General features: G+C 46.9%; 1 protein-coding gene and 1 long non-coding RNA gene across 3 annotated transcripts; one reads left to right on the forward strand and one right to left on the reverse strand.

Moving 5' to 3' along the window:
- The first annotated feature begins 2,358 nt into the window (after positions 1 to 2,358).
- Positions 2,359 to 27,960, forward strand: LOC125740786 (oxysterol-binding protein-related protein 1). 2 transcript variants are annotated; one of them, XM_049012439.1, is made up of 18 exons: positions 2,359 to 2,782; positions 9,061 to 9,171; positions 10,628 to 10,824; positions 17,133 to 17,208; positions 18,845 to 18,979; positions 19,375 to 19,472; positions 19,843 to 20,025; positions 20,460 to 20,567; positions 21,315 to 21,404; positions 21,506 to 21,632; positions 22,047 to 22,163; positions 22,458 to 22,581; positions 23,946 to 24,036; positions 24,427 to 24,444; positions 25,427 to 26,883; positions 27,087 to 27,115; positions 27,174 to 27,202; positions 27,493 to 27,960. In XM_049012439.1, exons 3-15 carry the CDS (start codon positions 10,775 to 10,777, stop codon positions 25,527 to 25,529), a joined length of 1,320 nt encoding a protein of 439 aa, XP_048868396.1. In that variant the 5' UTR covers positions 2,359 to 2,782; positions 9,061 to 9,171; positions 10,628 to 10,774; the 3' UTR covers positions 25,530 to 26,883; positions 27,087 to 27,115; positions 27,174 to 27,202; positions 27,493 to 27,960. The 2 variants fall into 2 exon arrangements, with proteins under 2 accessions (XP_048868396.1, XP_048868397.1); XM_049012440.1 differs by lacking the exon at positions 24,427 to 24,444.
- LOC125740787 (uncharacterized) lies at positions 20,643 to 22,034 on the reverse strand. Its single transcript, XR_007397769.1, has 3 exons — positions 21,929 to 22,034; positions 21,339 to 21,393; positions 20,643 to 20,686 (listed from the first exon to the last, which is right to left on the reverse strand). It is a non-coding gene; the product is annotated as an uncharacterized LOC125740787 (long non-coding RNA).
- Positions 27,961 to 28,000: the final 40 nt, after the last annotated feature.

Consider the following 28,000-nt stretch of genomic DNA (forward strand, 5'->3'; position numbering starts at 1 on the left):
GGGACCCCCATCCCCAGGCAGACACACCCCCCCCCATTCAAGCACCTGCCCCTCGGAAGGTCTTTGCACATCACTCCACCTGTTATGGACCTTTCTGCCCGTGAAATGCGTGGAATCATCCCAATTAGATCTCCATACTCCATCCATAGGAAACTCTGTCTCTGTTGTCACCACAAAAGCTCAGTTAGTCAGTCATTTGCATAAACCACTTTGGATTCCATAATTGACGGTGTTTAAGGGCACATAGCTTCCCGTGTTTGGAAAATGGCTCAGAACTCATGGTCGCCTCGGGTTAGAAATGTCATTGGCTGGGGTTTTCACTGCCGCGTGCCCCCACCCTACGGGCTGGCGAGTCATCGGCGGCTTCTCCGCGTCATCGCCGCGCTATCGCTGGGTACAGATACATTTGTGGTCACCCTCTGTGTGACCTCGTGTTCTCGTCTGTGGGCAAACACACACTTTCTGCCCTTTCACCTTCAGGAGAGGGAGGGGAAACAGAGGATCGGCGTCTGGTGTCATGGGGGGGGGGGGGGCCTCAGGCAGCATACTCCAGTCCTAAGCAGTGTGTGTGAGATCTACAAAAGCTTAGATTGAGCTTCATGAGAGCTTTGTCCAATCACTGTGGAAAAGTCCTGTGTGACTTTGTGTTTTATTCCAGTTTACCGCGCATATTGCGTTTTATTTGTGACACACTTTCATTTGTGTGTTTTTTCTTGACAAAAAGCAACCCCCCCCCCCCCCTCAAAAAAATATAAAAGCATGACACCACTTACAAATGGAAGGTGGTTGAAGGACCTCCACAGACAGGCAATTTAGGGTTTGGCTGAAATGCTCAGGTATGATATTAGCAGGACATGCCTGAGGAGATGAACTGCTGGGCCGGAGGGTCACTGAAGATAATCATGTGCTGCACATGCAGACCCCTCTAACTGGCGGTGGATTAATGGCGAGACTCACAAGAGCCAATTAATGGGAAGCATTCGTTCGTCACAGTGTGTTCTTGGAAGTCGATGTACCGACAGGTAAGCCAGCATGTTGATCCCCCCCCCCCCTCCCCCCCCAAACTGAGACGATCTCTGTGCTTAGTAATCTCTGCTCTGATGGAGATCTGAGAGAGGAGAATCGAAGCGATGCTTGTCAGCCGGGTGGCAGCTCCAGGTGAGCGTGCATGACGGCTGAGTGAGATGAGATGGAACTTGCTGGATTTTTTTCTTGTCAGAAACTGGATGAATGGACCATATGTGGTCTCATTGGGCAGGAGACGCATTTCGGGAGCCTCCAGAGCATCAGCAGACCAGATTTTCTCATTGTCCATCAAGCCATACTCAGCCTTTTTGTCCGGGACAGAAGATTTTATCGATTTCTCTACTCTTTATACCATGATATGTGTGGTTGGTTCATTTCGTGTGTGGTTGGTTCACCGCCAGTGTACACACAGTACCCGTCAAAGGTTTGGCCTACAAAGGATAGTGATATTGTCACATCACATGATCTGGGCACCTGACCTAAACACAGTAGAAATGGTTTTGGAGGAGTTTGACCAGAGAATGAAGGAAAACCGGCCAATGAGAGCTCAGCATGTGTGGGACCTCTTACAGAACAGCTGGAGAAGCATCCCAGGAGGCCACCTCATGGAACTGGTGTAGAGGAGACAGTAGGGTCAGCCAGTCACGGGAGCAACTGGGGTTAAGGGCCTTGATCAAGAGCCAAATGGTGCTGACCACGGGATTTCAACTGACAACCTTCTGAGTCCCAACCCACAGAACTGCCCCCTCCCAGCAAATAATTTTTTGTTTTGTTTAATGGTCAGTATATAATTCCATATATGTTATTTTAATAGTTTTTATGTCTTTATATTTCTTTAATATAGTGAAAATAAATCTTTCTATGGGTTGGCGTGCCCAAACCATTGACTGGTACTGTCTGTAGCTCGGTAATATTAACGGTTATAATGTAAAGTTTTATATAATAACGAAAATTCAGTGAATCAGCATTTCAGAATTTATTTGGCTCCCCTGTGACACTTCCTGTTCATCATATGCCTGCCTCTGCTTTGCGCTGTAATATACCACATTACGACTGTGTTTACGGAACGTTTGCCATTGGCCGCATTTGAGGAGAGAGATTGTATGTTGGTGTGTTAGCATTAGCATGATCTGGGTTAGCATTAGCATATGTTCCTGGTGTTTAGCTGGTTACTCACGCCTGTGGCAGAGAGAGGCTCCACGTGGTGGCATGTCGCCGTGGTTACACCACCGCACCTGCGATATCACGCCCTTGGGAGGTTGGCCCCAGTGGATGGAAGCTCAGGCAGGATCTGCGTTTTGTGCTGAGGTCTGCACTCCTGCCGGTGGCCGCCACACCTAGCACTCAGGGACAGCGTGGATCAGAGCCATCACACACACACTCGCACGTGCGCACGCACACATATGCACTAGCGGATACGGGCACGGACAGCCTGGCTGAACGTCCGCTAAACAAGCGGGATATTATCTGGTGACACACAAGGACCCCGAAGATACTAAGAGACAGATGTCACATCCCCTCATTGTCAGATTTGTTTGGACTGTGACCTAATTCTGACTACGGGCTGCGCTCGCGCTGGTGATCCGCTGACGGAGTACTGTGGGCACGCATCGAGCTCCCAGTCCCCAAACCACTTCCACGGGCTTGTAGCTCACGCCGGACGCTCTGGATGATGCTCTGGAGCACTCGTCCTGAACCAGGCAAGAGTGAACCGAGGAACTGAGCAGTGCTGTGGAATGAAGGCAAGAGCTCTGCGGTAGGCAACACCCGGGGACATGAGGGGACAGATGCTAGGGGGTGGCCCGGGGACAAGCGCGTAACTTGTTAGGCACAGAGCACAGATATGCCCTGTCCGGGAACCTTAGCTGATCAGGGTGCGAATAACGGAATGGACTCTGTGTTCAGTAGATGGAGGTGAGCTGGAATCGGTCGAACGTGCAGGCAGTCATTCAGGAAGTGGCTAAAACGAACATGTCAGCCGTGGCTTGCGAGGTCGCCGGTCAGAACGGGGTTCATTAACCAGCGGCCGAGTCGATTCCTTTGTGACATTCTTTCTCGCACAGCGACCGGCACCCATATTTTTTTATCCGCTTTGCCTTTTAGACCACGGTAAGTCCGTCAGACTATCCGCTCATTTGGTGGTTACCTCATCCGCAACTTTGCGTGGTTTGCTTTTGTCTTCCTGCGATGGGGGTACAGCAGTTGTGTTGTGGAACCGTATGGGCTGCCTGGATATCCAGCCCTGGTGTGCAAAGCCATGGCAATCCAATAAACGTCTGACCCGGAAAGCCCAGCAGTGGCATTACCATCCCAGGGAGGGTCCATGAGAATCTGACGCCCACTGGCTGACAGCAGCACTCACAAAGCAGCTAACGTACGTAAAACTGAAATCTGCCTTTATTTGCCTTTTGCACTACGGGTACATCGGAGTGCTTCTTTTTCGATATCTCATCACACACACAAATAAATATACAGTTGAGAGTGAAGGTTGGAATCTGAGTGCAGGGTCATTTTTCTGAGATGAGGAAGGAGGCGGGGTTTATGCATTCCAACCTGATTGGACAGGAAGTAAGCAAGCCTGACATACAGGGACAAGGCGAAGGGGTCTTATTGGATTACTGGAGGCCAGTTGCTTGTGCCCAGGCAAGGCAGCGGTATTATACTAATCCACGGTGCTCTCTGTCTTAATATTGCCTAAGATCTGCATCCTGCACAGTCAGCCTGAGGCCAGACCGTATTGTAGATGTGCTGAGATTTACATCCTCAATGCATCCGTAATTAACATGGCTTAGCCACAGCCTTAATTACTCAGAGTGAATATTGCAGGGTGGTTCGTTAGCAAACCACCTCTTGCCCTGAACAAGCGTCTTTAAACTCCATGGTTGTTTGGCCGGATATACACGTATATATTCTTCCTCTTGAGTGTTTTGACATTTCTGGCCAAAATGTCAAATGGTTTCAGATCCAGAAACCCATATTGTGCTGAAAGTCTGTTTGGATTTTTATTTTTTCTGGATTGAATCAGCTATGGGTCTGTACCAGGTGGGTTTACAGAATATCGACCAGCGCTGGGGTCGGGTCCGGGTGGTGGTGGGAGCTACAGTGTTATCTTACGTAGTTTTTTTTTAGTGGACGTGTTTATTCAAAGTGCTGTATAATTGAGAAGTACTGGGACAGACGATACCTGGAGTAATTTGGGGGTTAAGGGCTTTGCTCAAGGGTCCAATGGTGACATCACTCTGCCAAGCCTGGGATTTGGACCACTGACCTTCCGATCACAGGCACAGCCTCCTAATCGGGACCAGGCTGGGTCCCCATGCCACACCCTTTGTGGCTACGCTGGCCCAGTCTGGCTTTTTTCTGGTTCATGCAGAGTAAAGTGCTTTTACCTGAAGTGTCTGTCTCTAATCCCACCTTGGTCTTTAAGATCTCGCAGGATTTGTTCCTTGGCAAGGAAGCCGAGCACCTTCCTTTGGGCTGAGCACAAGCTGTCAATATGCCTTTCTTTAATTTTACATCAAAGGTTGTCATGTAAAAGCAGGAGATCCATCCCAAAGCGGAACTGCCGCGACATCTTCAGTCACCCGTCTGTTTTCATATTCTCCCTTTTCTGTCTTCTTTTATGCTTTTTTTTTTTTTTTAGTTAAAATATTGAACCCGGAACACTGGAAATCTGTGAACGTAGCCAAAAGGCCAAATTATTTATCATGCCAGAAATCTCACAAGATAAACAATAGAATTATTGCTATTTATTCAACTTTTTTTAAACCACCTGAGTATTAAATAATGTTAAATATGTAAAAAAAAAAGCAACAAACAGCAATGTTTGCACAGCACAGAGCTTTAAATGTTACTCATTACTCGCTTCGGGGCCCCCTGCCCCCCCCTACTACAGTGCCTGTTTGTGACCAACAAGGGCCCCCTGCCCCCCCCTACTACAGTGCCTGTTTGTGACCAACAAGGGCCCCCTGCCCCCCCCTACTACAGTGCCTGTTTGTGACCAACAAGGGCCCCCTGCCCCCCTACTATAGTGGCTGTTTGTGACCAACAGGGGCCCCTGCCCCCCTACTACAGTGGCTGTTTGTGACCAACAGGGGCCCCTGCCCCCCTACTATAGTGGCTGTTTGTGACCAACAGGGGCCCCTGCCCCCCTACTATAGTGGCTGTTTGTGACCAACAGGGGCCCCTGCCCCCCTACTATAGTGGCTGTTTGTGACCAACAGGGGCCCCTGCCCCCCTACTATAGTGGCTGTTTGTGACCAACAGGGGCCCCTGCCCCCCTACTATAGTGGCTGTTTGTGACCAACAGGGGCCCCTGCCCCCCTACTATAGTGGCTTTTTGTGACCAACAGGGGCCCCTGCCCCCCTACTATAGTGGCTGTTTGTGACCAACAGGGGCCCCTGCCCCCCTACTATAGTGGCTGTTTGTGACCAACAGGGGGCCCTGCCCCCCTACTATAGTGGCTGTTTGTGACCAACAGGGGCCCCTGCCCCCCTACTATAGTGGCTGTTTGTGACCAACAGGGGCCCCTGCCCCCCTACTATAGTGGCTGTTTGTGACCAACAGGGGCCCCTGCCCCCCTACTATAGTGGCTTTTTGTGACCAACAGGGGCCCAATACAAATCCATAGCTTCCATTGTGGTAACCAGTGTTAGATGGGTGTAGATGGGTGTAGATGGGTGTAGATGGGTGAGCCAAATATGTCCACGGTCAGTGCGATTTTAGCTATAATATTTTAGCTCAGCCCTTCCACCTTAATCCCGAAGTTCTCCTGATGCCAGACAGGAGGGAAATGCTGTACTTTCAGCATCATGACGGTGGATTCACAGTATGGCTGCAAGCCCTCAGGTCTCACGGGAGCCAGAACTAAGGACTCTGGTGTTTATCAACAAGCAAGACAACGTGTCTAGTTGGCTCAACACACAGTGGCAGTTGTCATGGGCGATGAACGCCGGTCAGGGCGCCACTGAGCATGTATGAGCCGTAGATATCAAGACGAGTTCAGTTTCGCGAACAGTGGCGACGTTCCAGAGACAGGATTCTGCGGCTTTGTTGGTGGGCGTGACAGTGAAGTTGCCATGATATTTATTACAGAGTCCCTTTTGAGGGAGCTAGTCCCTCCCCCCTTCCTCTTTGAAGTGGAGGGGGGCTGTTTTCATGCTGTGCGTTATGTTCCCAAGGCTCACAGCCTCCACATCTGGAGGCTAGGCCTTCCCCCCCCTTCACAGGTGCCCGGTCTCCTGGCCTACCCCTCCATCCCTCCCATAGTTCACCCTTCTATTCCCCAGCATCGCTACGGAACTGGGCCCGCCCCCAGGGGGATCCCATCTGGCCCCACAGGGTCTTAATTACCATGTAACATACACTGCCTTAGATCTTTTATTGACTTCAGCTTGTTGTACAGCTCTCAGTGAGGAATGATAACAAGAGTTAAGAGTAGGTTAGTGGTGTTTATGTTTTATATGACTTAAATCATAAAAAACTTTGGCTTTACTTTCAGACTTCCTCATCCCTTCCCCTCCTTACACTTGGATATAACGTCAGATGTAATGGCAACTGATCTATCCATTATAATCTGCAGACTTGTTCCATCACATGTACTTGCAAGTTGACACCAGAATATTAACACTGCAAAATGAGCACTGCCATTTCCACACTGGAGAACCATCAGCAGTATATCAACACTAGCATATTAAAACTTGAGTATCATCACCGGCATATCAACACTGGAGTATCATCACTACCATATCAACACTTGTATATCAACTCTGGAGTTTTAACATTGAACATAAGAACATAAGAAATTTACAAATGAGAGGAGGCCATTAGGTACATCGAGATCTTTTGGGGAGAACTCAACTAATAGCTAAAAGTTTTTAAAATCTTATCTAGCTCTGATTTAAAGGAACCCAAGTTTGCACTGCACTAACAGGAAGGTCATTCCATACTCTAACTACATGCTGTGCTTTCTCAAATCCATTTGAAGATGTTCTTTTGCTAAATTCCACCTATCGCCACAAGTTCTAGTATTTAAACTAATATTGAAGTAACTGTTTGGCTGAACAGCATCCAGACCTGTTAGAATCTTATATACCTACCTGTAGATCTTGTCCCCCCTTAGTCTCCTTTACTTGAGGCTGAACAGATTCAGCTCAGCTAACTTCTCCTTATAGGACGTTCCTCTAAGACCAGGAATCATTCTCGTCGCCCTACGTTGCACCCTTTCCCAGGCAGCAATATCCTTCTTAAGGTGTGTTAACCAAACCTGCACACAATATTCTAGGTGGAGTCTTACCAAGGAATCGTATAATCTTAGCATGACATCCCTTGACTTAAACTCCACACTGCTAGAGATGTAACCCATTGCTTCCCCACACTGGCAAGAGTGGGATAAGGAAGCATCAACATACAGACCGAGGTCTTACTCATAATCAGCTATATTTCAGTGGAACTCATAAAATATCTGTACTTTATATTTCTGCTCCCTGCATGGATTACCTAACATTTATCTACATAAAATTTCATTTGCCAGATATCACCTTAGTCGCTAATTAAATCAAGATCCTGTTGTAGACTCTGTGCTGAATTGTTCAGAATCTACTACACCACTCACCTTGTTGTCATCTGCAAATTTAACCAGTTTACTGTATGTATTGGTGCCAGTATCATTTTTTGTAAATTAGGAACAATAGTGATCCTAAAATTGAACCCTGCAGTACCCGACTGTGAATGTAACCCCACTGTGACATTGTGCCTCTAATAACTACTCGCTGCTTCCTGTCTGTTAACTAGTTTTCAATTCAAACTGCTACAGTTCCTAAAATCTCTGCTGTTTTGAACATAAGCAGGAGCTGTTTGTGGGGGACAACATCAAAGGCCTTCTGGAAATCTAAGTAGATCACATCGTAGGCCATCTTGTGATCAATTTCTCTTGTAGCTTCCTCAAAGAACTCAAGTAGATTAGTTAAACAAGATCTACCTCTCTTGCAGTATTACCACTGGTAGATCAACACTGGAATATCAACAGTTATATGAATGTCATCTGAACATCTGAATTCATGCATCAATGCTCACATCCCGCTAACCATCAATCACATGTTAACACTGGAGCCTCATCAACCGAAGGATCTGTTCAGGAGTAATAACACTGCAGGATCAACACTAGCATGTTAACAATTGCAAATGGCAAATTCATGTATCAGCACTCGCTTATCAACAATCACATGTTGGCGCTCGATAATATACCTGCACTTATGAACAGTGGATGGATATAACAAAACTCAGACATGAACACTGATATATAAACACGGGTATTTCAGAACTCAGTCTTTAACAGACTGATATCAGCATTAAAATAGAAACATCTATGCATGATAGTGTAAAATAAGATGAAGGGTAGAGAGAGCTGTCAGAAAAGCAATCAGCGTCGGCACCTACAGACACGGTTCAGGTTTCTCCCCCTCGGACACCCAATACGGGCTTGTGCGTGTCACGTTTCCCTGTGGAAGGGAAACCAGAGCCGACAGGGAGCTGCGGCTTGGATTCACGTAGCCTGTCAGCACAACAGTCACATGCAGCCAGACCCATTAACAGCGCAGTACGGGGAGCAGCCAGGCAGTGCATTTTAAGCGAACACTCAGGGCACCTGAGTGACCACTGAAGCGATTTGTGCTGCTCTGACTCACAACACCTTAATGGCTAGGACCTCTGGCAAAGGCAAAGGGTATGAGCTGAAGAGACCCGAACAGCGGAGAATGTGCAGCGTAATTCGTTATTGTCTTCAGATTTAATTGCTCTGTAAGAAGGTCATATAGCCTAGAGCAGCGTCATTTCCCTTCGGCGCTGAATTAATTGGTTATAATCACCTGTAACATAAGCGAGGAAATAAAACGTAGGCCTTGGTGATCATGTGACTTCTCAATCTACCTACTTCCCGAACTGTAGACGTATTGCTGCTGGTTGGCAGTTGCTTTTGTTGTTTATCGTTTCACTGACTACTGTCCGAGGGTCTAACCAGAGGCCTTGGTCCACAGGTCAGACCGAGAAGAGAAAAAGATCTGGATTTCGTCTGAGAACTCCAGCCTTAGAGGAGCTTGTCAGAGGTTCCCGTCGGCACGCCCTTGAAGAGGATGAAAAAATCGCCCGTGAGTCACCTGACCAAGAGCACACCTCCCCACCCACCACACTTTGGTACTCGCTGGCCCAACTGTGCCGCTCCCTTGCTAACTGACCCACTTTCATTTCATCCCGCCTCTCGAAAGTGGATCGGAGTGGCGGATTCCAAAGCGGCCTACTGCCGCCAGCCATCAGAATCATTTAAAACAACAAGCGCAAAATGATCCAGCCCCCTAACGCTGCTTTGCTTCAGTTTATCTCCAGCTAGACATATCATGATGCAGCGCACTGTCACCCAAGGCTGATACAAAACGATAACATCGCTCACTTTCTCTCCTCATTCCGGCCACATCAGGCACATCCGAATGCTGCTCTATGCCACCCCACAGAGGGACGAGTTCCGGTTTGTTTGTACCTTTTATGTATTCATCTTTTGCCTGATCTGCTGCTGATTATCTGCGGAGGGAGCTGGTCGTTTCCACCACGATCTGCACTTAAGCCGCTCGTTCACATACCATGCTGGACCCATGCTGACATACGGTTTTAAAAGGCCGGCCTCTCCTTTGTGGCCGGCTGGGCTCCGGCTCTGGGTAATTCCTTTGTCACTGAGCTGTGTGGCCCTGAAGCCTGTTTGGTCCTCACTCATTTATAGGGTATGATCAAAGAGGCGTGTTGTGCCTTTGAGGCATATAGGCAATTAAGGCCCGTCATTCAAAAGTTTGAGTTTGCAAAAAAAAAAACTCAAACCAATCTAAATCTGTGGCTACAGCTATTTGTATTGTATACAGCTATTTGTATTGTATACCCACTTCCTGAGTCCATTTCAACCTGTTTCCTTCTATTAGGGATGATTCTGAGTGCCTTAAAAAGAGGTGATCTCTGGGAGGGACCCCATATATAAAACTGAGTTTTAACCAGACTTTTGTTGAATTATGTACCATTAGTGGGTCATTTAATGACAGCAGAGGTGGACAACACTTTCAGTACCAGAGTGATGCACATAGTGGCAGCACCAGTGAGACACCGTTTGGTGATGTTGAGGACAGCTGAGACATAGGGCAGTACTTCGGCGCCCCCCCCTGAGGGGGCTCCTCTCCTGGTGACCCGACCATGTTGCTTTGGCCGCCTTTGGAGAGGGAGCACTTTTTACAGGATGAATGTACCACCTCTGGCAGCAGGTCACCTGAGCAGTTCCTTCCCTGAAAGTGTTGCCGCCACCCCCATCCGTCTGCTTATCCCCGCCATGTACGGATTACCCGTTTGGTATTGTTGTGTTATGGAGATCGCGGAGCGGGTGCTATGGGAGGGGCTGGAATGGTGTGGTGCTGAGTGGAGCAGTACACCGTGACGGGGAAGGAGGTGGGGCATCTGCGGCTACCTCACAAGCCAGCAACAGTCACAGCTCCTTCACCAACCTGCTCCCTCTCATCCTCCATCCTGACTTACACTCCATCCTCCTCTCTCTCTCTGTCTCATCTGTGCCAGACTCAGAAGTTGAACGGTTCCTGAGCGGATCCTCACGGACTGGACGCCCACCCAAGGAGAAGTCCCTTTCCGTTTCACTTCCTAGCTACACCTCCGCCCAGTATCCCTGTCTCCCAAAGCTCCTGAGCCTTACCTCAGCCTTCCAGCATGTCTCAGGAAGATGACAAATCCCGCTGCAACGGGATCAAGAAGCACAGGTGAGACTCATACATGGAGGTAGTGGGCGAGTAATGGTGTGATGCAGATACAGTGGACGGAGAAATACTTGTATTTTGTTGTTACTGACAAGAGGAGTAATACTATATAGTTTGTCCGAGATTGAGTGATGAGTAACAGGTGTTTGGGGGTCAGGTGTTGGTTAGGTTGCCAGCTTCCGTTCCCACGCTTGCTCTTAATGTCATCCACGTTGTCCCTAACAATAAGCCAGAAAAACGGTTGTCACTTTCACAAAGATGTCAAGGCATTTAAACGCATAATATCCATGATTCCGGTGTCTCAAGCGGATTTAGCGAACGGTGGGAAATTGGAAATTGTGTTCAAGTCCATCAGAGTTGTGCCTCTACCGGTTTACAAGTCCACGTACAGAGCAGAAGGGATCTGGGAGGTGTGGCATGACCCTGAAAGCAAATGACTTTGAATCTAATTCTCTCCAGGTCGAGCAACATTGTCCAGAAGAATTGGAAATAGAGCAGAAACAGGGCAGAATAGTGTGTGATAGCCATGAGAATAGCATTTGAATTTCTGTTGACGGCATGTGTCTGACTGCTCAGGTCAAGTGCAGTTTGACTGTTGACACCTGGATGGCAAGTGTCAATCAGTAACTGAAAGGTACATGCAGTGGAAATGACGTACCGGTTTCGATTCAGTCATAGACGATGGAAGAACAGGCCCAATACATCTCTGCTCTTGAAGTGAGTCAACTTGGTGAAGAATCGTGGTGTTTGAAAAGATGTGAATTTTGATGGCACCCTGTGTTTTTTTCCTTGGCCAATGGACTGGATTGCCGATGGCTATCAGATACTATAAAAACAGGTGAAAACCAAACTGATTTAGTCAGACATGGCCATTCAATGTCTCATGGATAAAGTATCTTCCTTTTGGGACACTTCAGAATAGTCTAAAGTGCTTACACACAACAATCATGCGCCGCAGTATTCGTTGCGCTCTTCATACCAGATATATTTCCAGAATTAGTTTGTCTTTTGTTTAGATTATCTGAGTACATTCTCGTCGTCTCTTGGAAAAGGCCATGCAGGTGATGCAAAAAAATCATCTTGATCTGTATTATGCCTCATTTCAGTAAAATGTTGCCCCAAAACAGCATAGAACTTTTAGGGTAGTTAGGTGAACTGGGTGGGTAATCATTAGAGCCCAAAAAGCTTTCTCCACTCCAGTTACTAGTGTTCTTCCTCATGGTGCTAGCCACACGTTTACTAGGAAGTAAGTACCTAGGGATTCTGTTTTCGTTCAACGGCAGTAATGCACTAGACCAAATGATTCCGAAAGCTTTTTCCCACCAGGCCTGTAATATAGACTGTAGTTGATGGGTGTTCATTTTTCCTGGAGCGATGAGTTAATTTCAGTCACACTATCACTATGAGACTGGAGTCTCTCGGTAGCAAGGCTCTGAACTTTAATTTCTGCCAACATGCACCACTTATGGTGGGAGAGAGGGCACCGCCCACCAGCTCATCATCTCGGTGAAGACCGAGTGTAAATAGAGCCAATTTTCGAAATCTGTGTGTCACTGAATAGGTTACACATCTGTGCCTGTATGTGCTACATGGTGATGGGTTTGAATCTCACTGCCAGTAGAGTAATCGTATTGCTGTTGGGCCCTTGAGCGAGGCCCTTATCCCCAAATGCTGGATGCTGGCTGACCCTTCTTTCTGACCCCAAGCTTTTCTCACATGGATGTCACTTTGCACAAACATAACTGCAATGTAAATAAACATAAATGAAGCTCAGACAATGGAAGGAAATCAATCACTGCCCTTCCACCACCAAACATAGGTGACTATGTTTTTCATAGATGACTATGACTTCAGTCATTGGCTGGTTATACTGATGGAAGTCATCATTTAGGTTGATCATTTTTTATTATTTGTTGTCTCTTCACATTTTAGTTGCATTCGTTTGTTGTTCAGTTGATATAACTATTAGGACCCAAGACGTAATTCGTTCATCGAGGGCAAGGTACAGTTCGTTCATGAGTCTGCCAAGAAAATTGGGTGAAAATCACTAGGCCTACTGATGTTGATGATGTTGTCATTGTCACAATGGAACACCTGTTCACCCAACTTTTCCAATTCTTTGTAAGGTGTAAGACAACCCCAGACTGTGGTTTGACAGGCCATGAATATGTTAGCCTTCTCTGAGGAGAGTGTTTAGGAAGAGGTGTGACGCCATGACGAGGGCCACGTCGTACTGCAGAAATGTGAAACTTAATCTCAGACTGATAAGAACAGAAAAATGTACATGGCATGGGGTTAATCATTCAAGCAAATTGACCTTACAGAGGATTTAGCAGGAGTGATGCCGTGTTTTCCTACCAATACAATTGTTTTGATTTGTCAAATGTCCTTTGGTATATTTGTGGAACCTCATCAGTTGCCTGAGTAGGGTAGCCTGAGGGTATTTTACCTTGGGAAAGGTTTGAATGTACTTTTAAAATAATTTACTGGTGGATTTGCCAGAGAGTGCAGCCTTGATCCAAAGCGACACAGAGTTCTGTAGAAACCCATATCTTCATCGGTACTCTGTCTGCCATCAAGTGTTTACCTCTCCTTCTGATCATTTTAGTCAATACATGTTCAAGACAAGGTAAACGCCTTTTTACAGCCTATGAGGAGGATTCTTGGTGCCTTTGATCAGAACAAACTGTTTCTTTAGTGATTTAAAATCTGAATAGATCACTTCAGCTAAGTTGAAAGGGCACAGATATTTACAACCTGCACACCAGGTGCATTCCTCTGCTTGGATGCTGTAACCCAGATGAATTGCAGAAGTTCCCAAATAGGGCTTCTCACAGAGATAATGACACAAATAGTTGAAATCATAAATGAGAGGATAGTACCTCAAGGTCCTGTCCAGGGTCCAAATTGTTTCCACTTTCATTTAAAATCACAACACAACTTTCCTGAGTTTTTCTGTACATTGTACCAGAATACAGACACACATGTTCAGGTCATTGTTATTGTCCAGTTAAGCAGCCTAAAAACTTGAAAGTCACCCCAAATCTCTGGGTAATCAGAATTACCTCTGACATTCTTATGAAACTGAAACTTGGGACTGAAATATGTGACATTTATAAACAAGCTTGGTAACCATTCCTGATGTCCTGGCCTCCATCAAAGCCCCTCACTCACCATTGTTTTGACCCAGACCGTACAGTTTTACCTTCTCTGACAGCTTGTGTTTTTATGATTTCATGTCCCCTTCAGCAGTTATCATTCCTGCATTGATTTCCAGTTCCTCTTCTTTCGGTTAAATCAAACTGAAAGAGCTCTTTACAGATATTGACTGGCTTTGGATGTTCTGTTGGTCTCACCAGATCACTCTCATTATGCCATGTGTGTATTCAATGGCCCATCTTCAGTGTCCTTGTCCCTTGAGTCCATTTAGAAGCAGGAATCCTGCCCCTCCCTCGTTGAGCATGGGCTGTCCTTCCTGTCTATAGGCCCCAGTGACGTTTGAGCTTCCCAAAAGCCAGATATTGTTTCAAGTGACCGCACATTGTTAATTTCGCCCAACCGCCCCTTGGTGAATAATTTAGAGTAATGGCTTGCATGAGAGAGTTCAGAGAAAGGCACGCTAAAACGGAGCAGCCGATTCAGGCCAGAGTAAATGATTTATGAGTCACCATGTCTGTAATCAACCCTGCCATTCAGAGACTCACTATCTGAGGCAGAGCAGACAGTTTGCTTTACATCACCTTGCAAAACCTTTTTTGACCAAACTTTCCTGGGTGAAGAACTGAGCAAACAAGTCAGCTGTAGTAATTATCGCCGGCTGTGGGCAATAGTCTTAGGATGTGATAAGTGAGAGTTTAAAGCCAGCATAGACTTTGATGTTCTTCATTTTAAGACTCGACTTTTACACCAGCCATTTTGTTGATAAAATATCTCTAACAGGATGAGTTTTCTTGTCACTGGAGCTGGCCTGCTAATGTATGCTCCAGAACCTGAATTATGGGCTTTGGATGCAAAATGGAACCCAAATTGAGGGAACGGTGATGGGAAGAGTTTCCTGCTCGCAGGCATTTGAGGGATGGCCCAGACTGGTGTACACTGGGCATTTTGTTCAGCCTGTGGCTGTGACATCGTCGGTGTGTGGTGTGATAAACAATCAGTGATTAAATTAGCTCTGTGCTTCACCATTTTGTACATACAAGTATATGGACAAAAGTACTGTATCACACCTATTAATCATTGAATTCAGGTGTTTCATTCAGACCCATTGCCACAGGTGTATAAAATCAAGCATCTGGCCATGCAGTCAGGTTTACAAACGTCTGTGAAAGAATTCTGAAGAGCTCAGTGAATTCAAGCACGATACTGTCATAAGATGCCACCTTTGCAATAAGTCAGTTTGTGAAATTGCTTCCCTGCTAGATATTCCACGGTCAACTGTAAGTGGTATTATTGCAAATTGAAAGTGTTCAGGAGTAACAGAAACTCAGCCACAAAGTGGCAGACCATGTAAAGTAACAGAGTGGGGTGGATGAGTGCTGAGCTGCTCTGTTGACTCAATAACTGCAGAGTTCCAAACTTCCTCTGGCATTAACCCCAGCATGAAAACTGTGTGCTGAGAGATTCATAGAATGGGCTTCCATGGCTGAGCAGCTGCATGCAAGCCTAACATCACCAAGTGCAGTGCCAAGCCTCGGATGGAATGGTGTAAAGCACGCTGCCATTCTATCCTGGAGCAGTGAAATCATGTTCTGTGGCGTGACAAATCATGCTTCTTTGCCTGGCAGTCTGACGGACCAATCTGGGTTTGGCAGATGCCAGGAGAACGTTACCTGCCTGACTGCATCATGCCAGCTGTACAGTTTGGAGGAGGAGGGATAATGGTATGGGGTTGTTTTTCAGGGGTTGGGCCCCTTTTGTCCAGTGAAGGGAACTCTTAATGCTTCAGCATGCCAAAACACTTTGGATAATTGTATGCTTCCAACTTTATAGGAACAGTTTGGGGAAGGAAGGTCCTTTCTGTTCCAGCATGACTGTGCCACAAAGACATGGTTGGGTGAGTTTTGTGTGGAAGAACTTGACTGGTCCACACAGAACCCTCACTTCTTCAATCCCATTGAACACTTTTGGGATGAACTAGAACGGAGATTGCGAGCCAGGCCTTCACGTCCAACGTCAGGGCCTAACCTCATAAATACTCTTCTGGATGAATGGGCAAAGATTCCCACAAACACATTCCAAAATCTTGTGGAAAGGCTTCCCAGAAGAGTGGCAACTGTTATAGTTGCAAACGGAGGAGGGGGGCGACTCCATATTGATGCCTATGGATTAAGAATGGAATATCATTCAAGTTCCTGTGGGTGTAATGCACTGATGTAGCCAGGAATCTTTGACGGGGGGGGTGCGTACCGTGCATATCCAGTCGTTCACCTCCAAGCTCCCAGTGCACCCAACTGCGGCACGGCCCAACCTATTTCCGTGTATTGTAAGAACAGGTTTTTAACAATAAATTGTATACATTTTTAAACGATTATCCATAATTGCAGACATTTTAGCTCATTCGTTACGATTACAGTGATTTTGTATTATTTGCCAAAAAAACGGAACTTTAGAATGTCGTGGAAATTGATGGTCTGGGTTTGATGGTCAGGGTCAAACTGATGTTCTATTTGCTGCGCGATTTTTAATTCCTTACAGTACATGGGAACAGTTAGTTGTTACCCGTGTGCGTGAAACAGCAACGGGCCGTTACTGTCACAACATGTATAAATAAGTAAGTAGACTCCTAATGATGAGCGCAGGACTCATGGGATTTCACGATTATGGGGAAGACGTGTGCACCTCGCTCACTGTGTATGGCTACGCCACTGCCGTAGTGTTCGGGAGTCGGGAGTTTTTTTGTCCATGTCGTATATGTGGCTCTGGTATGATGTTTTGGCCTGATGGTGTAGGTCAGAGAATATGTAGATGGAAACGTAATTTTTGAGTGTTTCTGCTGCATTGGAAGCAGGTGATGTAGAATGTTAAAAATTAACCATTAAAGGGAAAACGGGACACACTGTGCATACAGCTGTGCATTACCTGTCCTGGTGTTCCCGTTCCCGTCAAGGAGCTTCGGGATCATTAGCTTGTGGCTAACTCGGCTTTATTGTGAGCCATTCGGACCTTATAAACGGCACCGCAGGGTACCGCAGGACTCCATGTCTCGTCATGGTGCATTAGCCAACGGCGTTCAGACTTCCTGCACTCATGCATTTTGGGTGGAGCGCCAGCTGTTCCCCGACGGCGATTTCCTGTCTGGTGTTTGTTCTCAGAACTACCCTGCCAGTGCCAATGATATCCCGGAATGATGTCAGCATCTGGAGCATCCTTAAAAAGTGCATCGGGATGGTGAGTCCGCCTCTGTTCTGAAACCCCTCCCTCACCACCCCCCTCATGTTGGATTTAGGGGCTCTGAGAGGGGCGTGTCGTCAGCGATGGATTAACAGAATCCCGAAAACATACAGTGTTCGTTCTGCTCACGACGTGATTCCTCTTCAGCGAATATCGTCGAGGACTTTGCAGATTCGACACACACCTGGTCCCGTTCCCGCACTGTCCTGCCCCCTGGTCTGTCACACTGGGAAAACCCACTTCATTATGCCGCTAATTCTTTCTGAAGCGCATTATATTATGAGTTTCCCGTTGGCTTGTGGCCAGAAATATTAATTGTCGCAAACAGTTCTTTTGTGATTCGCGGCACTCAGAGCGGGATCGGCAGTTGCACACACAATATTCTGAAAAACGAGAACAAATGAAAAAATGTATTTTAATTAAAAGCTGTTACGGTCTGCTCCTGAATGCCGAGAAGCAGTTATGGTACAAATCGCTGGCTTACACTCTCCCAGCTAATGCAGACCCAGATTTTGGGCATTTCCATCTCTGCCTATATATAGGGGCAACCGAGCTCTTTTAATCAGCACACATAAAGCCAGATTTAGGCTACATTCACACTGCCATGCTGAAGTGACTCAAATCGCATTTTTTGCCTTAATGTGACACAGATCTGATCTTTTCAGGGCTGTGTGGACACGCAAATCTGATCTTTTCAAATCGGATTTGTGTCACTTTCATATGTGGTATTAAATATAATATTCATGGCCATGCGACCTGAATGTGAACGTTCAGATCGTAATTCATGTGGCTTTTTGCTTATACGCCTGCGCTGACATCATCAGCCTGCGCCGGCAGGCTCGTACCCACACGTCTCTTGGTGCAGCAGTTCCAGCAATAACTGCGAAAACAGAAAAAGCTAGACGCCTGACTTTTTTTCTCCTTTTCGACCTGCTCATGTACAGCTGATTCCCTGTTTGTCGTCCACCAGAACAAAGTGCGATACATGCGTGAGCTACTAAAGCCTCCATTTTTAATGTCCCACAGATATGACGTTTTTTGTTGTTGGTGACGCAGATGACCCGTGTAAAAACATATCAATGTGCGCATACGTGACGTTTCGGAGGGCCGATGCGTTCACATTGCAGTCAGATACAGGTCACTCGTAGTTATGCATGTGAACCGTCAAGATAGACAAATCCGATCTGAGCAAAGAATCGGAATTGAACTGTGGCTGGCAGTGTGAACGTAGCCTTAGTGGAACTCACAGTCAGATTCGGCCTGTACAGACATCCACAGAGCCTGAGAATGTGGACGAGCAAACCCCCCCCCTCCAATCCCCATTCCAGCCTGTGTCGATGTTACAAAAATAAACATCAGAAAGTTGGCCTGCTTAATTGCTCAGTTTGGCATTATTTCACTGCCTAATGAGGACGCTTTAATCACTTGCCTGTGCTCTGATGTGTTTGTAGCTCAGTTTAATGTTTTTTTTGTTCCATCTCAGCAGTTTCTTCTGTGTTCCCTCTCCCGTTTGGTACTGTTGGGGGGGGGGGAGGGGGGGGGGAGGGGGGGGGGAGGGGGGGGAGGAGGTTAACCAGCTGCTCTCTCTGTCTGTTTCTATCTCTTTGTGTTCCTCACCCTCCGTCTTCTCTAGGAGCTGTCCAAGATCACCATGCCCGTCGTCTTTAACGAGCCGCTCAGCTTCCTGCAGCGTATCGCAGAGTACATGGAGCACACGTATCTCATCCACCAAGCAAACAGCTCGTCCGACTCCATCGAGAGGCTAAAGGTACCGCTCAGGGGCGTAGGAACCGGGGGATGGGGTTCATTCATCCCTCCAATAAACAGGCCATTGTGTTTAGATAATTAAGGTTTGTTCCCCCAAATCTGAAACTTTATCCTACGCTTTTGGTATCGCCCCAAACCCTGCCTGGTCCATCGTGGTCATGTTCTGGGTGGGAGACCACTCATGATCTTACGTTGCCCGGGCAACCATAAATGATGTCGCTTGTGCGTGATTGGCCGTGTCCCACAAACTGCTGGAATTTGACCGTATGTACCAGTGTTAGTCACCGCATGTGACCATTTAGAAGAGCGTGTGAAGATCCCCCATTTGGTTACGGTCGCTTTTGAACGCACTAGTGACCGTTGTTTGACCGCACTGGCATTGTGCCGCATTTCCAGTGTGTGGCAGCGTTCGCAGTGTCTGCCGTGGCCTCGCAGTGGGAGAGGACGGGAAAACCCTTCAACCCCCTGCTGGGAGAGACATACGAGCTGATCAGGTAGGACTGCCCCAGTGTGGACGGTGCGCCGTCGGGATCTGAGAGGATAGGGTTAAAATGCCTCATCGCTTTTACCATTAACCTTCCGCTTTGCAGACGGCTTTGCCTGCTGGATTTTTTATACATTTTTTTTTTTTTTTAGTTTTTGTTCAGTGCACGTTGCTCTAGATCGCTCTTTCCCAACACATTCCTCAGGGACCCTGAGACAGTCCACACCTGAACCAAACAATCGCGGACACTAAATACGTGGTCCAGGTGTTCTGGGAGCTGAAACATAGTGTGGGCCCTCTAGGGGTCCGTGACGACTGGGTTGACAAACGCTGCTCCTCATGATGGTGTTCTGATGTGACGGGAATTTGGTGCCCTTCAGAGAGGACCTGGCCTTCAGGTGGATGTCTGAGCAGGTGAGCCACCACCCCCCCGTTAGCGCCTTCCACGCCGAGGGCCTCAGGAACGACTTCGTCTTCCATGGCTCCATCTACCCCAAGCTGAAGTTTTGGGGCAAAAGTGTGGAGGCTGAACCTCGAGGGATCATTACCCTGGAGTTTCCTATGTGAGTCCCCACCCAGGCAGGATCCCCTCACTGAACCTTCAGGCCATCTGCATCAATCAGTAAATCAATCAAAGTTTTATTTGTGATATTCGCTGCAATGATCAGTGCAATGTGCAGTGAAATGCTTGGTTGCCAAGCTCCAGAACTGTGAAACAAGGGACATGACTATAAGGAGACAAAACATTAAACATTAAACAACTAACATTAAACATTAAACAATAATCATAAAAGTAACCATGATAATAAATAATGCTGTCTCCTTTTCCTGACTGAATTGCGTCCGTCGTCATCCATGTCTGTGCAATAAACCAAGTGACCTGACTATACAGCATTCCCTCGCACCCCCCACCCCCCCGAAAAAAAAAAAAATGCTCTGAAGCTCAGTGGTCTGCGGAAATGCCTCCGTGATTGTATGTGACGTCCTGTGTCTGCAGGCACAATGAAGCGTATACCTGGACCAACCCCATCTGCTGCGTCCACAACGTCATCGTGGGCCAGCTGTGGATCGAGCAGTACGGAAACGTGGAGGTGGTCAACCACAAGTAAGATGGCCGTGAGCGCGGCAGCTAGTGGCCGATCCGTCAGGAACGTCGCCTCGGCCGGCTGCTCAGATCTGACTCCGTTTTGCTGCTGCTGTCGTGCACGCTCGCTGGAAAGCCTGCTAATTGAATTAAATTAAAACAGAAAAGTGCAATTGATTCATCCAGAATGTGTGCTGTTTTTTTTTTTTTTAGATGTTTGCCAAACAAATTAACCAGAACAATTTTGTCACAAAGTGAATCAGTAAAATATGTGTAATCTACCAGGGTGACAGCTACCGTTACTCGGTTATAATAAATAAAAGTATGCAGTTTTCTCATTACTGAGCAGAAGTTGATTAACACACAGTGTTACTGATAGTATACGAAATTACCTTTGCTTTATAAAAATGTCTTCCCTTGAAATATTCTATCCATAATCTAGAATATTTTATGATTTGACTTCCCCGTAAATCTGTGCCAGAGGTTTAAAGAGAATTTCATTCTTATAAAACACTAGACCATCACCAAATGCACTAGACGTAACCTGAGCTGTCAGAAAGGCTGCAGGTTCGACCTCTTGGTAAGGAACTTTTGTTGAACCCTCTGTTATCTAACCATCATCACTTCAGTGACATATACCATCATGTAAAATCACTGTTGTTTTACCCACAATGCCAGAGTACAGAAATCTGAATACTGGATTGGGTCAGGGCCAAACATGATATAAATGAATGCGAAATGCTTATTCTAACTGTGTTTCCGATACAGGACCGGGGAGAAATGCAGCCTCACCTTCAAGCGATGCGGTCTGTTCGGTAAAGAGCTGCACAAGGTAGAAGGGTACCTGCTGGACAAAAGGTGAACGTTAAATCCCACCGCCCGGTGCTAGGACCCAGCAGCCTCCACGTCGCCCCATGTGACCTCGTGGTGTCATGTGACACATGTGTCTCCCGATGCAGCAAAAGGAAGCTGTGTGCCCTGTATGGGAAGTGGACCGAGTGTCTGTACACAGTGGACCCGACCGTGTACGATGCCCACAAGAAAGCAGACAAGAAGAGTACTGAAGAAAAGAAGGGGGCCAAACCGGTGAGGGGGAGCTGATTTAGGGTTTGCCCCTGGAAGGGGGGTGCATGATACACTGGTGTCACTGTGCCTGTTTCCATCATCGCTGTGATTATTTTGACACCACTCATCATGACCACTCCGTGTTTCAGGTGTTGGTCACGTCCTCCAGACCCAATAGCAGACAAGCCTGTCGTCTTTTTAATTCTCTTTGTGCTCATCGAGCATCAGAATAATTGGTAGTGCCACAGCAGAGACAAACCAAAAACTGTTCAAATAGTAATAACATTTTGGAGTTAATGGGCTCTCTCTCCCCTTACCTCAGAGGTCTTGGCTTCCGTGTCTTAACTTTGTAATGGTGTTATAAATCTGTCGCATGTTTGTTGTCTGTGGAGTGAGTTTCTATGCGTGCCTGGGGGTTCTGTCCGCCCGCTGCAGCACGGTTCGGATGAAGAGTCCGAGGAGATGCCCATTCCGGAGTCGGAGACGGTGCAGGTGATCCCGGGCAGTGAGCTGCTGTGGAGGATTACACCCAGACCTGAAAACACCGCGCAGGTCAGGGTTCCGAAGAAGATAGTCCCTGTGTGATCCATGTCCAGGGGAGGTGTTTATCGCCTCCTGTTGGCCACAAACAGTCACTAAACTATTAAATAAACATATTAATTATTTAGGAGATGCTGAGGCAGCTTGTTCTCCTCACCAGCTAGCTAGCTACCATCTTCTGACTTGCTAGCTATTTATTTAGTTTTTCAGACACCTGGAGCTGAAGGTACGATTTTTTCGAGTACCCATGTCTGCCCCCTCCTGGACATCGCTGCTCATTGCTTGGCTCCCTTGCCTCTCTTGCAGATGTACGCCTTCTCGACCTTCGCCATGCAGCTCAATGAGCTGGAGGATGGCATGGAGGGGGTGATCCCAGCGACGGACTGTCGGCTTCGGCCTGACATGCGAGCGTTCGAGAATGGAGACATAGGTACTGTCAAAAACAGCTTATCAGCAAGACTGACCCCCCCCCCATGTCCCACACCATGCCCCAGCGTTATCTTTGTAAATGTTATACCTTCACAACACTAATATGCATTAGGATCCATGGATATGTTTTACCATTTGCACCTCTTTGATGTATTGCACTGTTTCCATGTTGCTCAGTTCGACAAATACATATGCTTCTGGTCTCATTCGTGTGTATTTTATGTCTTTCTGGGTGTCTCTATATCTATTATCTATTATCCCTGTCTGTGCATAACCCCCCCCCCCAGTTGGCTTTGGAGTTTGACCCTCTGGGAAGCATGACTGGGAACACTGTATGCAGTATGGATGACTGGGGTGCTCTGTGCACTGTGACAATAAAGATTTATCTACTCTCCTTTTAGGAATTCAAGGAGGGAATTTAAAACGGTTACAAATGGCTGAGATTTGGGTTTGATCGTCGAGAGATTAGTATAGGGTGTGTATTGTTAAAATGGGACACTTTCTGAAAATTCGCCTTGCGGAAAAATTTACAGAATCACCACGGTGTCTTGAATCCCAAATTGATACCATCCTAAATAAATGAATACCTCTTGAACACTATATGGCAGAGAGAATAAAGTATTAAACATATATGAACTGCAAAGTTTAACTGTACCATTCCAGGTGTCCCATTTTAACAATACTCACCCTAAAGGTGTTATAACTTGAATAAATTGCGCTGCTTCAGTAAAGAGACACACATATAGGTTAAGTACTGTTCCGAAATTGTCTGTAGTGTATCACACTGTCTGTATGTGAACCGGCATCCTGTCCGAACAAGTACCCCAGCCGTGTGTCCAGTGTGCCTGGGATAGACTCCAGCCCCCCTCCCCTCATCCTAACCAGGATACATAATTAGAATTACAATGGATGGGTGCATGAATGGATGAATAATTATACATGAGAATCTATTTGCGTGCATTTTGTGGTGTCTATGGCGATTGTGAACTCGCGGCACATTAAAATATGGCAAAATGGTAAGATCTCCGGGCGGCTAGGCGGCACAGCGGTTAACACTCACACCTCTGGGAAGTGGGTTTGAGTCTCTGCCAGGGTTCTGTATGCGTGGAGTTGGCATGTTCCCCCCTTTGGTGTTTTGGGGTTACCTCTGGGTTCCCCGGCCCCCTCCCGCCCCCCAGGGTGCAACAACATGCTGAGGTTGATTGGAGTAACCAAATTGCCCATAGGTGCGAATGGTGGGTTGTTCCCTGCCTTGCGCACATAGGCTCCGGACTCCCTGTCGCCCTGAATAGGATGAGCGGTTACAGAAAAACGGGAGGATAGATGGTAAGATCTCTCATGGCGTTTTTTTTTTTTTTTTTAAAGATCAGGCCAGCAAGGAGAAGAAGAGGCTGGAGGAAAAGCAGAGGATGTCGAGGAAGGAGCGTGCCAAGACGGGGGAAGACTGGAAGAGCAGGTTAGCGCGGCCGGTTAACAGGCATCGTGCTCAGTGACGCGTCACGGTGTTCGAGTGTCCCGGTCTGCATGTGGCCTCTGTGGAGCGCCGGCAAAATGCTGGTGTGGCTCCTTTCGGTCAGCAAAGGGCACGCTTTGATTTAATGACCCAAAACAGTCTGAAGCGCGCATCCAGGCAAATGCAGCTGCATCGCTAATGAATTCACAGCCATGTTAGCTGCTCGTTAGCAGACATGACCCTTTTGGGTCATGTGTACAGTGCACACTTTCTCCTGTCAGATCTCACACCGTCTCCCTGTGCTGTCTGACTGTTGCGCTTATTTGCCCTGTGCTGTGTGTTTGGTAATGCACTCCGTGTTGCTGCCGCCCCCCCATGTGACCTGACAAGTAGCCCTGCCCTTGGGCCCAGGTTTGACCTGCTTGATGCTGACTGCCGTGGCTTTGGTGTGCAGTGCATGTGAGACAGCAGTGCTGTAACTCCACCTACTGGAGCTGTGGAGCACTGCAACTGAGACCTCGTCTCCTATTTAATTTAAAGATGTATTGATTAGACCAGACGAATTCTTTTAAAAATAAACATTTTGTAGATTGAATGCCATAAAGAATGTTAATAATTCAAAAATATTGTATTTTGCAAGCATTATTATCCATTACAATGCTGTGCAGAAGTCTTAGGCAGCCAAAGAAAATTATGTTGAAATGACTTTCATAATGGTGTAAAACTATGATATTATGCCTGTCAAAGTGTGTTAGCTTAGCTGTTTCAAAACCTCTACCAAAATCACCCCATTATTTCCAGCATGCATACAACACAATTTTTTGACTCGACCACTGGCACACCTCGTATAGATAATCAATATGTCATCGATTTATTTAACAAATTAAATTAGTTAAGTGGGTTGGTGGTGAAATTTAATAAACACGTGGAATGGCTGAGGTTCCCCTGAGGAGAGGTTTGGGAACTGAAGCGATGTTCATCCGGCCGTCCAACAAGATATCAGTAACTTTTTGGAGAACAGAAGGAATTTTTACTAGTTTTTATTGTTACTCTTAATTTGCACATGTTCTCATGTTAAATTGTGTTTTTCTTGTTCTGAGCAAAAGGGCACATACTACCAAGATAAACGCTCCAAGCAGCATAAGACTTTTGCACAGTGCTATATATCTGGTAGTATTAAGATAGTATGCGTGTGACAGTTATTGTTATGTTTCCAATTGAACATTGTGATCGGTTTTTGTGTGATTTGTGATCAACTTGATTGATTATGGATCAGTAATTGGCCTGTATGGTCTGTGATCAGGCTTTATAATCTGTGATTATGTGTGATTAGATATGCCATACGCAACACGCCCAGCTTTATTGGTTTAACTGCTGTGCTCTTGTGTTCTAGGTGGTTCCAGCAGGCACCCAACCCCCACAATGGTTCCCGGGACTGGATCTACTCTGGTGGATACTGGGACAGGAACTACAGCCAGCTCCCTGATATTTATTAACTTCTCATTCCCAGGATAAAGAGAATTTCCTCGGAATTTAAACTTGTTTTGTTTTTTTTTTTTTATAGCTGTTTCATTTTTTTTTTTTTACATGGCATTAATCTTCTGGGATTGTTCGCTTCTCAACCGAGAAATTGCGTTTGTATTAGGAGTCGTGTTTACGTCAGGAGCACTACAGAGGAACCAGCGGAGTTCCCCGTAGGATTGCTGTAGTTCACAGATTCGGTCCAGTTGCAGCATTGTGTGCATGAATTCATCTCTAACCTGAGGACCGATCATCGTGTCTTGTGACATATCAAAGGTCTCACTGAAGCAGAACCAGCTCATGCTCATTCTCCTGTCGTGACTGATCTGTAATTTGTGTACAGCTGTCTGAAAGGATGGGTTTGCTGCATCACTTCCACTGTTAGGTAGAGTAGATGCAGGGTTGATGTTACAGACAAGCCTCTTTACGTGCTCTCATTGCAGAATCCTACTTCAGAAATAATGTCACCAAGAATACTACTTTTGAACATCTATTAATGATCTCATTTGGGTCTCATAAGGGTGTCATTAAAAATTAGTCCACTGGTTCTTCCCCATCTCTGTACAATAAGCAAACATTAGATATAATTTGAGAGGGGTGCTTACTTCCACCATGGTGTTGCAGTTCTTTGTTTACCTCAGAGAGATTGTGGCGTCCCTTTGTCACTTATGCAGAACAAACAGCAATATTCTGTGAATTTAGAAAACCCTGCCCCGCCAATGGGCGGAGATGTTTTACAAACTGACTCTGGGTTGTTGTGGTTCCTTCATGCTGCTGTGGTCCCCTTCCACGTTTTTTGTGAACTGTATCGCGTCTTAAGAATGTGTGTGGTTATTTACCGGATGGACTGAACCGGCCCATGTTGTCTCAGCCCGACTAAATCTGGTGGGCATCACACTGGCCACCTCACTTCCTCTTGCAAAGAGCTGGGAAACGTTGCGGCAGTGCCAGTCAAAGACCCTGGGTGTTCTTCAATACCGAGAATGTAAAGATCATACTTGTGGTTTTGACAAGTGCAGTCTTGCTAACTTGCCTCCCAAGAATGAACTTGGGGTGCAATGAATCATGGGACTGTTCTCATTTGGCAAGACTGCTACTGATGCATCCTTGATGTTTGTGGCGGGGCAAGAACGAGATCCGAGGATTTTTACCGTCCTCCATACTTTTGTTCTAAGCACTGGAACTGGTCTTCGGCAATGGAAGGTGACATAAAATGGGTACATGAGAACACAAGTATGGTCAAGTATGCATATTGAGAAGCACCCCATGTTTCGGCGCTGGCGTGGAGAAAAGAAAGGAGATGGCACCGGCATGGGGAGGAGAGAGGAGGTGGCACCGGCATGGGGAGGAAAGAGGAGGTGTTGCTGGCATTGGGTGGAGAGAGAACGTGGTGCCGGCATGGGGAGGAGAGAGGAGGTGGCACCGGCATGGGGAGGAGAGAGGAGGTGGCACCGGCATGGGGAGGAAAGAGGAGGTGTTGCCAGCATTGGGTGGAGAGAGGAGGTGGCACCGGCATGGGGAGGAAAGAGGAGGTGGTGCCGGCATTGGGTGGAGAGAGGAGGTGGTGCCGGCATGGGGAGGAAAGAGGAGGTGGTGCCGGCATTGGGTGGAGTGAGGAGGTGGTGCCGGCATGGGGAGGAGAGAGGAGGTGGTGCCGGCATTGGGTGGAGAGAGGAGGTGGTGCCGGCATGGGGAGGAAAGAGGAGGTGGTGCCGGCATTGGGTGGAGAGAGGAGGTGGTGCCGGCATGGGGAGGAGAGAGGAGGTGGTGCCGGCATTGGGTGGAGAGAGGAGGTGGTGCCGGCATTGGGTGGAGAGAGGAGGTGGTGCCGGCATGGGGAGGAAAGAGGAGGTGGTGCCGGCATTGGGTGGAGAGAGGAGGTGGTGCCGGCATGGGGAGGAGAGAGGAGGTGGTGCCGGCATTGGGTGGAGAGAGGAGGTGGTGCCGGTGGTTTGCTAAGCTGGCACCCCCTCAGAGATGGCCTCCGTTGTGTGCTGTTTGTGTGATAGTGCTGTGGATGTTTCCTTATGGCTCCGCCTCAGGGATGACTGGCAAATTGGATCGTCCTGTTGACAATTGTTGTAATTCCTGTTGACAGGAATCAGGCTTGATCAGGTTTGTCTGGCCAAGTTCAGTTAAGTGGTTATAATCTGAAATAACTGGGTCAGTTGTCCACCCAGGCTTGGAGTCCTGGTGTTTATCACTAACTACTGGTTAACACTCTAGTTGATAAGTTTGAGTTATGTCTGCCATTTGTCTATTGTATATTAGCTTAGGTAAATTCCATTATAAATATATAAAACTAACAGTAGGAACAGGCACAAGCGTGATCCTGACAGACTAGTTTTTAACTGTTATGTGCAATAAGTATTCCAAGAGAATTTATATTGCTTCAAAATAAAGATTTTACCTTGCATCAACAACATGTTCGCTCATTCATTAGGGC

Source organism: Brienomyrus brachyistius, chromosome 4, assembly GCF_023856365.1.
Source record: "Brienomyrus brachyistius isolate T26 chromosome 4, BBRACH_0.4, whole genome shotgun sequence".
NCBI classification, from domain to species: domain Eukaryota; kingdom Metazoa; phylum Chordata; class Actinopteri; order Osteoglossiformes; family Mormyridae; genus Brienomyrus; species Brienomyrus brachyistius.